At 38.8% G+C, this 12,162-nt stretch overlaps 1 protein-coding gene across 1 annotated transcript; it reads right to left on the bottom strand.

Moving 5' to 3' along the window:
• Window positions 1-698: 698 nt before the first annotated feature.
• On the bottom strand, window positions 699-12,140 carry svopa (SV2 related protein a). The gene is made up of 17 exons (XM_050050146.1): window positions 12,001-12,140; window positions 10,084-10,246; window positions 8,788-8,945; window positions 8,279-8,364; window positions 8,085-8,183; window positions 7,015-7,086; window positions 6,696-6,820; window positions 6,541-6,604; window positions 6,290-6,415; window positions 6,064-6,192; window positions 5,886-5,959; window positions 5,466-5,542; window positions 5,079-5,183; window positions 3,523-3,634; window positions 3,359-3,440; window positions 3,136-3,225; window positions 699-2,057 (listed from the first exon to the last, which is right to left on the bottom strand). Exons 2-17 carry the CDS (start codon window positions 10,116-10,118, stop codon window positions 1,845-1,847), a joined length of 1,647 nt encoding a protein of 548 aa, XP_049906103.1. The 5' UTR covers window positions 10,119-10,246; window positions 12,001-12,140; the 3' UTR covers window positions 699-1,844.
• Window positions 12,141-12,162: the final 22 nt, after the last annotated feature.

The raw sequence follows: 12,162 nt of genomic DNA, 5'->3' as shown, positions 1-12,162 counted from the left end.
CTCATTTTGTCTTATGGATTACTGTACATTTCTTATGTTGATCTGTTCTGTACGACATCTATTGCACGTCTGTCCGTCCTAGAAGAGGGATCCCTCCTCAGTTGCTCTGAGGTTTCTACAATTATTCCCCGTTAAGGGTTTTTTTGGGGGGAGTTTTTCCTTATCCACTGTGAGGGTCCAAAGGACAGAGGGATATCATATGCTGTAAAGCCCTGTGAGGCAAATTGTGATTTGTGATATTGGGCTTTATAAATAAAATTGATTGATTGAAAGTAAGTGGCCTAGGAACTGTGGTATGTTGAAACCTCCACTATACACTCCTGTCTATCTGTGGGTGGACTATCAAATAAAAGTAAAATGTTTCTAAAGTATATAAATTATGTATCTCTTGAAAATGTCCTCAGTAAACTTAGTGATAATGATTATATCTGATAAAATCACTGTTTCATAAAAAGTACAGTATTAAATAACAACATGAATCCACTGCTCTTTTTGAAAGATTATTTACTACAGTATCATACACATTTACATCCAGTGCACTGACAAGAATCTGTGCACACAGACACTTAATGCAGCACTATATCTCAAACACTGGCAGGTAAAGAGTCGGCTCGCTGGACCTTATTAACCTCTTTCATTTTTTCTTTTTTCTTTTTTTAACAAAACTTTGCTCAGTGTGTCACTCAGACTTGTCAAAGTCCGTCTTCACGTCACTTTTATTACAAACAAAAGCAAAGACAACAACTAAACCAGGTATTGATACACTATTTACAGAGAGACAGAATGTAACATCCTGCTAAATGGTCGTGTATATGTGTCAGCTTTGGGTGATGAAAATACTCAGATTTAGATTTCCTAATCAGCGATAACTTACATAATGTTGTCTTCAGATGCAGCAAAGGATCTCTGGAGTCGTTCAGTTGTGCTATACTTATGAAATACTGTCGACTGTATGATGTCGCTGTTGTTATTATGCTCTGATGAAGGCGTCAGCAGGTTTGTCAGATTGTAAAAGAAATGCCCACACAATAATCCTCGTTTCTTTAGCAGAAAACAAATACCATCCATGTTGAAATATGAAATAACACTGACACAAGAAAAAATAACATGTTTAACACAGTGGATACTGTGCAGTATGTCCTTTCACTGCCTTTACAGAAGTGAATGTTAAATGAAGTAACCCCTTATTTAAACTGATGGTCTGTTGACTGGATGATGTGGAACTGTTCCTCGCTCCTGCAATGCACTTTTTATGAAGCTTGTGTATTCAAACAGACAATTCATGTGCACAAGACAATGCTTTTTTTTTTTTTTTACCTACGCACCTATTTCCTGTACGCTAACAGACGCAGTTTTCTTTAAGAGAAGGTCTCTCAAACACAAATAGAATAGGTAGTTTTAAGGCTCTTTGAAACAAAGATGGTCATTCAAAGCTTTACCCTCTTCATTCTTCTTTGCTTCACTTGCATAAGAAAAGCAGGATTCAGACACTTTGCTTGAAGTATTTGAATTCTCACTTGTCAAAGAATGTTTCACATGATGTCCACCATTTGTTTTCTCAATCTTGCACTCACGTAGGTCATTTTGGTCTTTCCATTCACCCTGTGTGCAGTTATTCAGTGGCAAAATTGTGACAGCAATGGTGGTTGAGGACTATATAATATAATATATAATATTGTGCTGCCTGGCTCTCTGAAGCCACCGTGGTGCCTAAACTGAAGAGTCATAGGATGGGACTGGAGATGGGCACAGAAAGCTGGTCCAGCTTCTTTTATTCTGCCTCTCCTCGCCTCTTTTTCTTTACTGTGGTCACCTCTCTCAGTTGTCCTCCAGCCGACGTGTCCTCAGCCCTGGGAGTCGGAGCTGGATGGGGGGATTCCCCCTGAGCTGAGGGAGGAGGCCCGGCCCACCATCTCCTGGCCCCATTCACGGTTGCTGGACTCCTGCAGGCCCCGGCCTGTTGTCTCAATTGGCAGTGCACAGGAGGCGATAGCAGCTAGGAGGCAGCAGCAGCAGTACACGGAGAGAGCCAGGTACACAGATGACTCCAGCATCACCTGAAGGGTGAAGCCCAGGGATGAACAAAAATGAGCAACTTTCTTTTGTTGTGTTTTATGAGAGCCCATTTCTGCCAGTGTGATGAAGACAAGATCCTGTAAATTCATTATAATGAGAAGCATTCTCAAAACAATGACTTTGTATCTCAAAATAATATGAAGTTTTCTCAAAATGATAATGATAATAATGATTTATTATGTAAAAGTAATGAGAAACATTCTCAAAATGAGAAACGTTCTCATAATAATGATAATAATCTAAAAAAAAGATTTAATATCACAAAATAATGACTTAATACCTCAAACAGTTGAGAAACTTTCTTAAAATACTGACATAATATCTCAAAGACATGATTTAATATGTCAAAATATTGGCTTAATACCTAAAAAATTGAGAAACGTTCTCAAAAAAATTATTAAATATCTCAATATATTAAAGTAATACCTTAAAAAAATGAGAAAAATTCTCAAAATAATGACTTAATATCTCAAAAAAATTATTTAATATCACTCAATATTGACTTAATACCTAAAAAAAGAGAAACTTTCTCAAAATATTGACTTAATACCTCAAAAAATCTCGACAAACTTAAGAAAGTTTCTCAAAATAATCACTTACCATCTCAAAAAATCAGAAACTTAACTTAAATGAGACACTTTGTTGACCTAATGAGATACTTTTCAAAATAATTATTAATTCAAATAACTTAGTATGTTAAAATAATGCTAAGTTCTCTCAAAATAATGATGTTATACCTCAAAATAATAATTTAGTACATCAAAATTACAAACTCCAAACAGTTTTAGTATCTAAAAATAAGAAACTCCTCTTAAGATATGATTTACTTATGTCAAAATAATGAATTAGTATCTAAAAATAATGAGATAGTATTGTCTGACCTAGTATTGTTTTCTCATTATTTAGAGATACTAACTCCTTATTTTGATAGTGTCTCGATAGGTATCTCTCTAAGTTCCTCATTAAAATGACCTAACAGGATCTTTTCTTTTCTCATCACACTGACTTCAATGGGCTTCCATAGCAGATTAAATGAGAAAACAGAGTGAGGGGTGTTACCTGTGCAACAAAAGGTGTAATGAGAGCACCAACTCTGGCCATTCCACTGCTTGTTCCCAGACCTAAAGCTCTGGTCGCTGTTGGGTACACCTGCAGGGTTTCAGAAAACACTGAGTAGGCTGTCCTGATGCTCCCTTTACCCAACTATTGATTTGATCCAAACTCCACTCATGGCTGTTTGCATTGTATGCTATACAAACAGCACTCTGGTTTGATATCTTACCTCTGGAGTGTACACATAAGCAGCCTGAAATCCCCCTGCAATGAACGCTCGGGCGATGAATATCAACACTGTCATGAATGCTCTGCAACAGAGAAAGCATTAATGCTGGATAACTGGTGGATCCACAGTTTCATGTGTAACATGCTCATCAGTATCAACCTTACCTCCCGACACAGCCATAGAGAGGAATGATGCACATAGAGAAGACGAAGAAACACAACGCCATGGTCTTCCTCCTTCCCAGTCGATCAATAGCCCACAGTGTCACCAGCAGTCCTTTGGGAAAAGGCAAAGTTTCAGGTGTGTAAAATATAACATGCTGGTTTTTGGTGATTACACAGATTTATTTATGCTTTTACAATCACATTTTGACATGTCTCCACAGGAAAAGCAGAGGTGTAACTAATACTATTGATTGTGGCTCCATTTCATTTAAGTTAGCCGTCAGTGAGCTACGACACCACCTACATGGAATGCAGCCATCATAAATGTCATTATTAACACCTTGCCAAAGTGTCCTCCGTAATAAAGCTCAATTAACATTATTATTATTATTATTATGATTTACTACAGTTACACCAATCTGAAACAAACCAAAACATTAAAACCACTGGCGGGTGAAGTGAACAACATTGATCATCTTGTTACAGTGCAGTGTTCTATTGAGAAACCTTGGGCTTTGACATTCACGTGGTTGCCACCTGACACGCTCCCCCCACCCTAACACCAGTGCAGACCATGTACCCCCACTCATGGCAACGGCACTCCTCAGTAGCAGTGGCCCCCCAACAGGACAATGTGCCACGCCCCACACCACAAAAACTGCTCAGGAGTGGCCTGAGGAACGTGACAAAGTGCTCAAAGCGTCAACCTGTTCTCCATATTCCCTGGATCCTGATCTGATCAAACATCTATGAGACTTGCTGGTACCCCACCTCACAACCCACAGGACTTAAAAGATCTGATGGTAACGCCCTGGTGCCAGACACTATAGGACACCCTCCAGAGGTCCTGTGTCCATGCTTTGACAGGTCAGAGCCAAGTCCAGTCCAAGGAGCACCCACAATGGATCAGGGTGTTATTTTGTCTGCAATGGTGTTCGGGTGGGTGTGTTTTGGATGTTTTGGCTGATCGGTGTGATCTTTCTGTTTCACTGGTCTGTCCCTGAAAAACCTGAACTACTGTAGTAACAGTTAAAAAGTACTCAGCATTTTTAAGATGACCTTTTTAATTCCAAGAAATAATGTTCCGCAACTGCTAGGCATTTACTAGATAATCATATATAGATAAGTATACATGCAGTACACAGTAGACAGTAAATACTTGAAAAAAAAAATGAAAGTAAGTACTGAAAACCACGTCCAAATTAGTAACGATCAATTGTAAATAACCACTTACATAATAAACACATACATTATCCAGCAGTCGTTTAGTGGGAATTGATAAGATGGTTGCACTATTAGGTAGATGGGTAGGTTACAGAGAAGGAAGTGGGTTTACTCTCCTTTATATTCTGATGGCTTTTTAGCTGATAGGTAGGTATACAATAAACAGCCTGAAAACAAGGGGGGTATACCCCATATACCTGCATATATCCTCCACTTCAACACTGTCAACTAGTAAATGTACATGTGATAAATATAAAGTACTTATAACTTGCCACCATAGGTAACTATAATTACTTTTATAAAGAGAAATATATTGTCAGAGAAATGCATACCTGGAAATTCAGATAAGGTGGTCCACAGCAGGTCTTTGTAGTCATCAGAGTTCAGATATTTACACTCCAAGCTGCATCGGGGCTCCGTCTTGCTACCTTTGGACACTAGAGGGAAGTAGACAACAACAGAAAGCAGGATAGTACACACCCAGTATGACCTTGATCTGTGATTCTGATTACAAAGAAACATACAGTATAAATGTGTAGATCCTTTTTGGCAGTGTAGTAGAAGCGCAGGTGTAACTCTGGCTCTGACTGATTACATTTAGCTGCAATGCCACATGTTTATTTCCTTGGGGAGAGTCACTCCCTTATCAGTGTAGCAAACTAAAAATGTGTGTGCGTGTCTGTGAGAGTGTGAAGGCATCTGTTGGAGCGGTGACTCACTTCCACATGCACCTCCCTCCTGAAACAGCTCTGTAGTGAGCAGCACCAGTCCGTAGTAAGAGAAGGCATTTGCGAACCTGAGGAGACAGAGACACATGCTAGTTCACTTGAAGTGAGAAACTCAAGATATAACAGAGTAACAAATCTATGCTCTTGGAAGACCTTAAAGGGACAGTTCACCCCCATATAAAGATATGTTTTTTCCTCTTATCTGTAGTGCTATTCATCAGTCTAGATTGTTTTGGTGTGAGTTGCAGAGTGTTGGAGATACTGGGTGTAAAGCACTATAGGTGAGAGGAAAAATGTGTATTTTTGATTTTGGGGTTAAGTGTCGCTTTAAGGTTTTGGAGAGTAAGAGAGGAGATCAATGAGTAATAACTCAGAATATGAGTGGGTGTCCTATTCATTCACTCCATTTACCAAATAAACCACAGCAGAACTGTTGTCCAACGAAAGTGTGATGAAAATAAGTCTTGAATCTTTCCACGGTCCTCCTAATGAAAAGGACAGACATAAAAATACACAAGTGACAAAATAACAGGGATCACACTTGAATAATACCCATAGTATTTTATGTTCTGCAGAAACTGGCTTTTACCTGTTTGGCAGCAATAAGTTTTCCCAGTGGCATGGGTGCTCCGTTCTCTGTAGCAATGCGCTTCAATGTGGCCAGAGCTTTCTCCTGATTTCCTGTCAGCACGTCGTATCGAGCGCTCTCTGGTAGCCACTGTTCACACCCACACCAAAAAACAGACACGTCAACTGATAAAGCTGTCATTTGTTCTGCATACATATTGCAGAACTTCTGATAACATCATACTCACAAAACAAAGGAAGGCAAAGATGAAGAGAGGAATGGTGGAGAGGCCAAGCAGCCAACGCCAGCCCAGAGTGGGCATCACCAGGATTGCTAGGAGGACCTCAAACACAGTGCCCAGTGCCCAAAATATCTGCAAGGCAAAGCACAAATACATGAAATCCTGCTTGAAAAACATTCATTTATTTCTGTGCAGTTATAGCTACATGCTTTGTCACTTCTGTGGTGAGGTGGATGATAGATAAGAGTAATCCATACCTCAATCAACAAAATGCATGTGGCTCTGGACTTCATAGGCAGAAACTCAGCATACAGTGTCACCCTTATAAGGAGGGACATTTCACTGTTAATCCTTACTCACATCATAAATAATACAGCATTGTTATTTAGAGAGATGACTGAGGGTTACTCACGACTGTGGGGCTCCTCCGATGCCAAAGCCCACCAGCGCACGGAGGAAGAGGATCCACCCATAGACAGGTGCAAATGCACTCATCATGCCATAGAACATAGTCCACAGCACGCTCATCTTGAGACCCTGTGTGTGCATACAATCAAAACATAACAAGCTTCTAAATAAATTATGGAGATCTGACGAGACTCAGTGCAGCGTCTGCTATCGATCACTTTCCTTCATTCATTTTAACATCTGCAAACTAGATAAAGTTTGTCTCATAGGAAACAGAGATATGAATCATCTCTGTGTCAAACAGAGGCTTTATTAGAACTTACTGTCTTTCTGCCGTATTTGTCAGAAATGTTCCCCCAAAGTGAGGAGCTGATCATCATCCCAATAAACACTGCCTGCATCAATGAAAAACGTAATGTCAGTGGAGTTGCAGCAGCTCAAACGTGCACTTGATGAGAATTTTACCACACACAACTGATATATTTTCAAAGTGTAGAAAGCACTGTAGTTTTTTGTTTTGGTGTGAGCCACAAAATGAATCTGAATCTGTTTTTTAAAATGTTATTATCTTCTTATGAATGCTGGGTAACACTTTATAATTACCATCATTAATAATGGTAAACAGGCAGTTAATTAAACTTAAGTTATTTTACTGTTAACAAACAATGACATTATAATTAATAATGTTCAATATTGATGAGTAATGCTATTATTTGTGTCATTTTAACAGTATATTGTTGCACACAGTATTAGTTACTGGTTAATAACTTGTTTATAAACAGTCTATAAACATTATTTGGATGGCTACTATAAAGTTGCAACTGTGTAGTCCATCTTTAATCACTGCAACTTTATAATGGCCACCCAGAAAATGGTCTTTATCAACCATTTAACAAGGTGCTATAATCATCAGTTACAACTTTATAATAGCCATCTAATACTGTTAATAGACAGACCAATTATTAACCATGCATAAATACTTATAGTACATAACATATTATAATGTATACATTAATAAACTGTTAAAATAGAAAATTAAAGCATCACTAATAATTTACAAACACTATTTGATATCATTTCAATGTTTGTTAACAGTGAAATAACTATTAACTCAAGTTTAATTAACCATCAAGTTATCATTTATTACCAATGGTTACTATAAATGCCTTATTAAATACATTTCAAATATGTCATTAAAAACGTGCCCTGTTCACTCAGATCCTAATATTGCAACACATACCAAATGATATTAGACACCCCACTGTTTTCCACATGGATGTAACTGCCCAATACGAGCACTTAAAACGATTCCTAAGCACTTAACCAATAACTATCAGGACAGTCGTATAGCACCGCACCAAAAAGCACTTTACAGACATTAGAGAGCCATTACCGATGTTAGCAGTGCCACCTCCAGGCTGGGCAGCCTCCACTCACAGTGGAGCTGTGGGGCTAGGATACTGAGGATCATCATCTCCATAGCATCCGCCATCTGAGCAAACAGAAAACAACACAGAGACACAGAATATATTATAACGTGCTCACAGTATATGGAATGGTGTATTTTAAGAAAAGAGCAGTTCTCACCCAGGACAAACCGGTGAGGATGGAGAGTTTCCATTGAAACGTGCCAAAGCCGATGGCCTCTACAGCATCTTCCACCATGAATGTGTCTGAGGGAATGAGAAGATATTCAGGTAATTAGATAAAAACCCTGAACAGCGAAGAGCCTCTATAAGGAGCTGGTGTTATATGCCTACGGTTGAGATCACTGGGTGTTGATATGTGCTCTTACAAACATAGTATGGCCTGTGACATCATCAGCCTAAATGATCCAACAAGCTGTCGTCTCCCTGCAGCCCAACATGCTCGTATTGATAGTTTCAATGTAAAAGTAAAAGCTTGGAACTGCAAATATGCCTCTGTCACTTCTTGGAGAAACTGGTAACTTCAACATGACATTACTTTTGAGATTCAAAGTTCTTTCTCGACCTTGGAAACATATAGAAAGAAATTACTTGACCAAAACTTTGTTACTTTGAGAAGGTGAGTGAGTTTCCTATGTGTGTGTAAAATGGATCCCTGCCATACTGTACCATCAGTTGGATTGGCAAACTCCCGAGGAACAGGAGCTCTGTCTGCAAGTGCCACAGACTCCAGGTCAGTCTGCTCTGCAATCCTGATAACCTGCTCTCTGTTCTCGCCATCATCCTCGGAGCGTGCGCTCTCACCTGTGCGACGGAAGCGGACAACACTACAAAAAAACCAAAAAAACAATTAAAACAATTGATTTAAAAGCCCAGGAGGATTAACATCTCTGTGGAGTTTTAGAGGACAGGGCAAAGCTGAGTACAAATGAGAGTCGGAGGCTGTTGCCTAGGTGATGTGAGCTTTTTCTGGCTGTGATTTTGTGAATGGGTGGTAAGATTGTCCTGTGGGGGAACCATGACAGCTCTGCACTTTGCTGAACACCCAGAGATGTGCATGTTGTCTGTAGATGGAGGGTATAATCTTCTCCCACGTGCAGATAATCGATGGTTCGTTGGGGGTGAACCACTGTAAGAGAACTCTCAGAGTGCCAGTGATGCCTTAATCACTGTAATTACATAACATAGCCTACTTGCGATGGGAAGTACCAGTGATGCAGATGAGTTCGTGAGAAGTCCAGCAATGTCTGCCTTGTACTGTAAACCACTATAATTTTCATTTGCAAGCTCTTTAGAAAGACAGCTGAACATATCCAGCAATAATGTAACAACCCTCTTTTGTTTTAGGCTACTAACTGGATTTGTAATGTTTATTCCAAATATTTCATTGTACTGTTTGACTGTTTCATTTATGTGTCATTATTTTTAAGTGATTCTTGTAAGAGGACCATTTCACTGTTTGTCTTTGAGGAATGTCCCCGGGCCAGGCTGCACCTGCATATGGGCCAGCCTTTAGCTTAATGTATGTACAGCAGAGGTTGAAATAAATCACGCTAGGCACTGAGTCATGACAGCAAACACAATAGCAAGTTAAGACTGAAACAGATTCAACACAGAAATCACAGCAAACCTGCTTCCTATGAATAAATAAACAGAAAACAGTCTTATTATGAAAAAGCTATCCGACTGTAAACAAACTGCACCGCCAGCTGTGTCTGAGCACGCTGAGTTGTTTTATTTTTCCTCTTAATGAAGGAGCATTTCTAAGTGTTACATATCTGGTAGGTATTGTTATTGAATGAGTGCTGCTTTTAAGGAATGTCGGGCTATTTGTGCTCCAGCTAATCAAACACAGACGATGCGAGGCTGTCAGAGGGCGACGCGTCGGCCAAACATGCTGTCACGGTTTAAAACGAGCTGTATCAAAGCAAAGAGGCGTCAATGTGCAGACTGTGGTGTACTCACGGCAGCTGTCTCAGTTGGAACAGATCATCGTCCATTTTGGTGTTTACTGACTGACGCTCCGTTTGGCCTCATCGCCGTTTACATTATCACGACGAGCAGCGATTTCAGCACCGAGGAGAGCTACCTGCTCCGGGTGTCCGCCGGCAGCCAATCAGAAGCCGCCCTGCGCGAGTCACAGCAGCACGAGACACCGACAGAGGGAGAGTGGATAGGATGAGCTCGGGAGGATCTGACACTACATGAATGCTGATTACTGGGCTCCTCCACATGACTTATCAACACTCACACGGACTTGATGAACCCAACAGCAGCAGCTGTGGACAGATGATGCAAACATGATGTAATATTACTTTTACAGTGTTATATTTATGAACACATCCAGTCCAGTCCTGCTGGTGTGATGTCATGTTATCCATAATCACATTTGAGACAATCGATGAAATTGCATCGCCATTGTTGACAAAACAGAAAGGCCATTGAAACACACAGGCAATTCAAAGTGCTTTGAGGGGAAGAAATGCACTAGAGCGTTTGTAAACACAATTTAAAAAATCAATTGAAAAAGAATAAAATCAGATATATAAAATGAGATTACGTAAATCACAAATAGGCCAGACAAAATAAATGAATAAATAAACCAAACATGATGTAGCCTATATTGCCTTAATTCTAATGGGATCTAAGCAATTGTGAACCAACCTGTGTGTTTGGTATTATGCATTGGATTATCAGAAAATATTTTTTCAATTGTTGCAATGATTTTCTTTAAAAAGAAAATCTATTTATCCTCATGCTGCTACTGTTATTTCTTCAAGAATTTCAAACAAACCTAAATAACAAACCCAGAAATATCTTGCCAAACCTTCCTCCAAAGAGAGGAGAACTCAAAATAAGTCAGACCAATCAAATTTGTATTGTCATTTTTTTTCTAAAGAAAGGTTATTAAAACAGATGGGCAATTTAAAGTGCTTAAGGGAATGTTCGTTGTTTATGAAGAGGGAGGGGGTGGTGTTTTTTGTGTTTGCTTGTTTTTTTTAATGCATGACACGTTTCCTATAAAACTCGCCAAAGTCACAACACTTATTACAGCCAAAAAAATGTAAAAACCGAAATTATCATTGCGTTTTCAAATTTCCAGTGGTCCTTGAAAACGTTATATATGGGTTATAACTGCTTCTGTCAGAAAAAAACTAACCAAATCTATACTTATAATAGTGATAATTCATCAAAATCACATAAAAATTTGCCACAAATAAACTGTTTGCATTAAGTAACCAGCACGCATGACAACAGTGAAAAACCAAGGCTTTTTTTCAACTCCAGGATTTTGTCTTCAACTTTTAACTTGCTTACATCAAATGGTACATTTTTAAAATATAACAACTAATCTAAGTTGAAGGAAGAGTCTTGCATTTCCCATTTCCCCCCATTGACTCAGGGAGGCTCAGTGGAGAATATTTGTAGCATCAGGGTGGTAAAATAAATAGCTAAGCAAAACAAAGTCACACCCCAGCTACCCTCTTCCTCTTTATAAGGAAAGAACAGTCCCTAATGTGAGGGGAAGAAATGCATGAGAACATTTGAAAACAGAATTTTTGAAAAGAACAGAAAAAATACACATATAAAATACGATTACATAAAACACAAGTTGCTTATCAAAAAAATAATAAACCAAACATAATGTAGTCTATAGCCTGGGGTTTAATTCTAATGGAATCTAACTGTGAATCACAATCTACACTGCATTTAGTATTGTGAATTGTAATGATCATGAAATTATCTTTGAAATTGATTTATTGCTGCAATATTTTCTTTAATCTATTTATCGCCATATTACAGTGGACTACTGTGATTTGTTTGTTTTTAAGCATTTCAAACAACAACATTAACAACAAATTCAGAAATATCTTGCCAAACCTTTCCTCTGAGAGAGCAAACCCCAGAATAGATCAAAACAATTCACGTTAACATGTTTTTTGATGTCACATATTCCCGTGAGAGGATTATGCCTCTGAATAATTCACGATTTCAAAAATGTGCGCAACAAACATTTTGATAGTCGGACTGTAAACTGTGAAC

Source organism: Epinephelus moara, chromosome 8 (genome assembly GCF_006386435.1).
Source record: "Epinephelus moara isolate mb chromosome 8, YSFRI_EMoa_1.0, whole genome shotgun sequence".
Lineage (NCBI taxonomy): Eukaryota > Metazoa > Chordata > Actinopteri > Perciformes > Serranidae > Epinephelus > Epinephelus moara.
This window is presented reverse-complemented; position numbering and strand designations above follow the sequence as displayed.

What these genes read in the sequence shown, in the direction of transcription:
- svopa (XM_050050146.1), bottom strand. Translation starts at nt 10,118, where the DNA reads ATGGACGATGATCTGTTCCAACTGAGACAGCTGCC. An exon ending in TCCTCACCGGTTTGTCCTGG is followed by an intron (nt 8,184 to 8,278) that starts GTGAGAACTGCT and finishes CTGTTTGCTCAG; the next exon opens with ATGGCGGATGCTATGGAGAT. An exon ending in ATCGGAGGAGCCCCACAGTC is followed by an intron (nt 6,605 to 6,695) that starts GTGAGTAACCCT and finishes CCTCCTTATAAG; the next exon opens with GGTGACACTGTATGCTGAGT.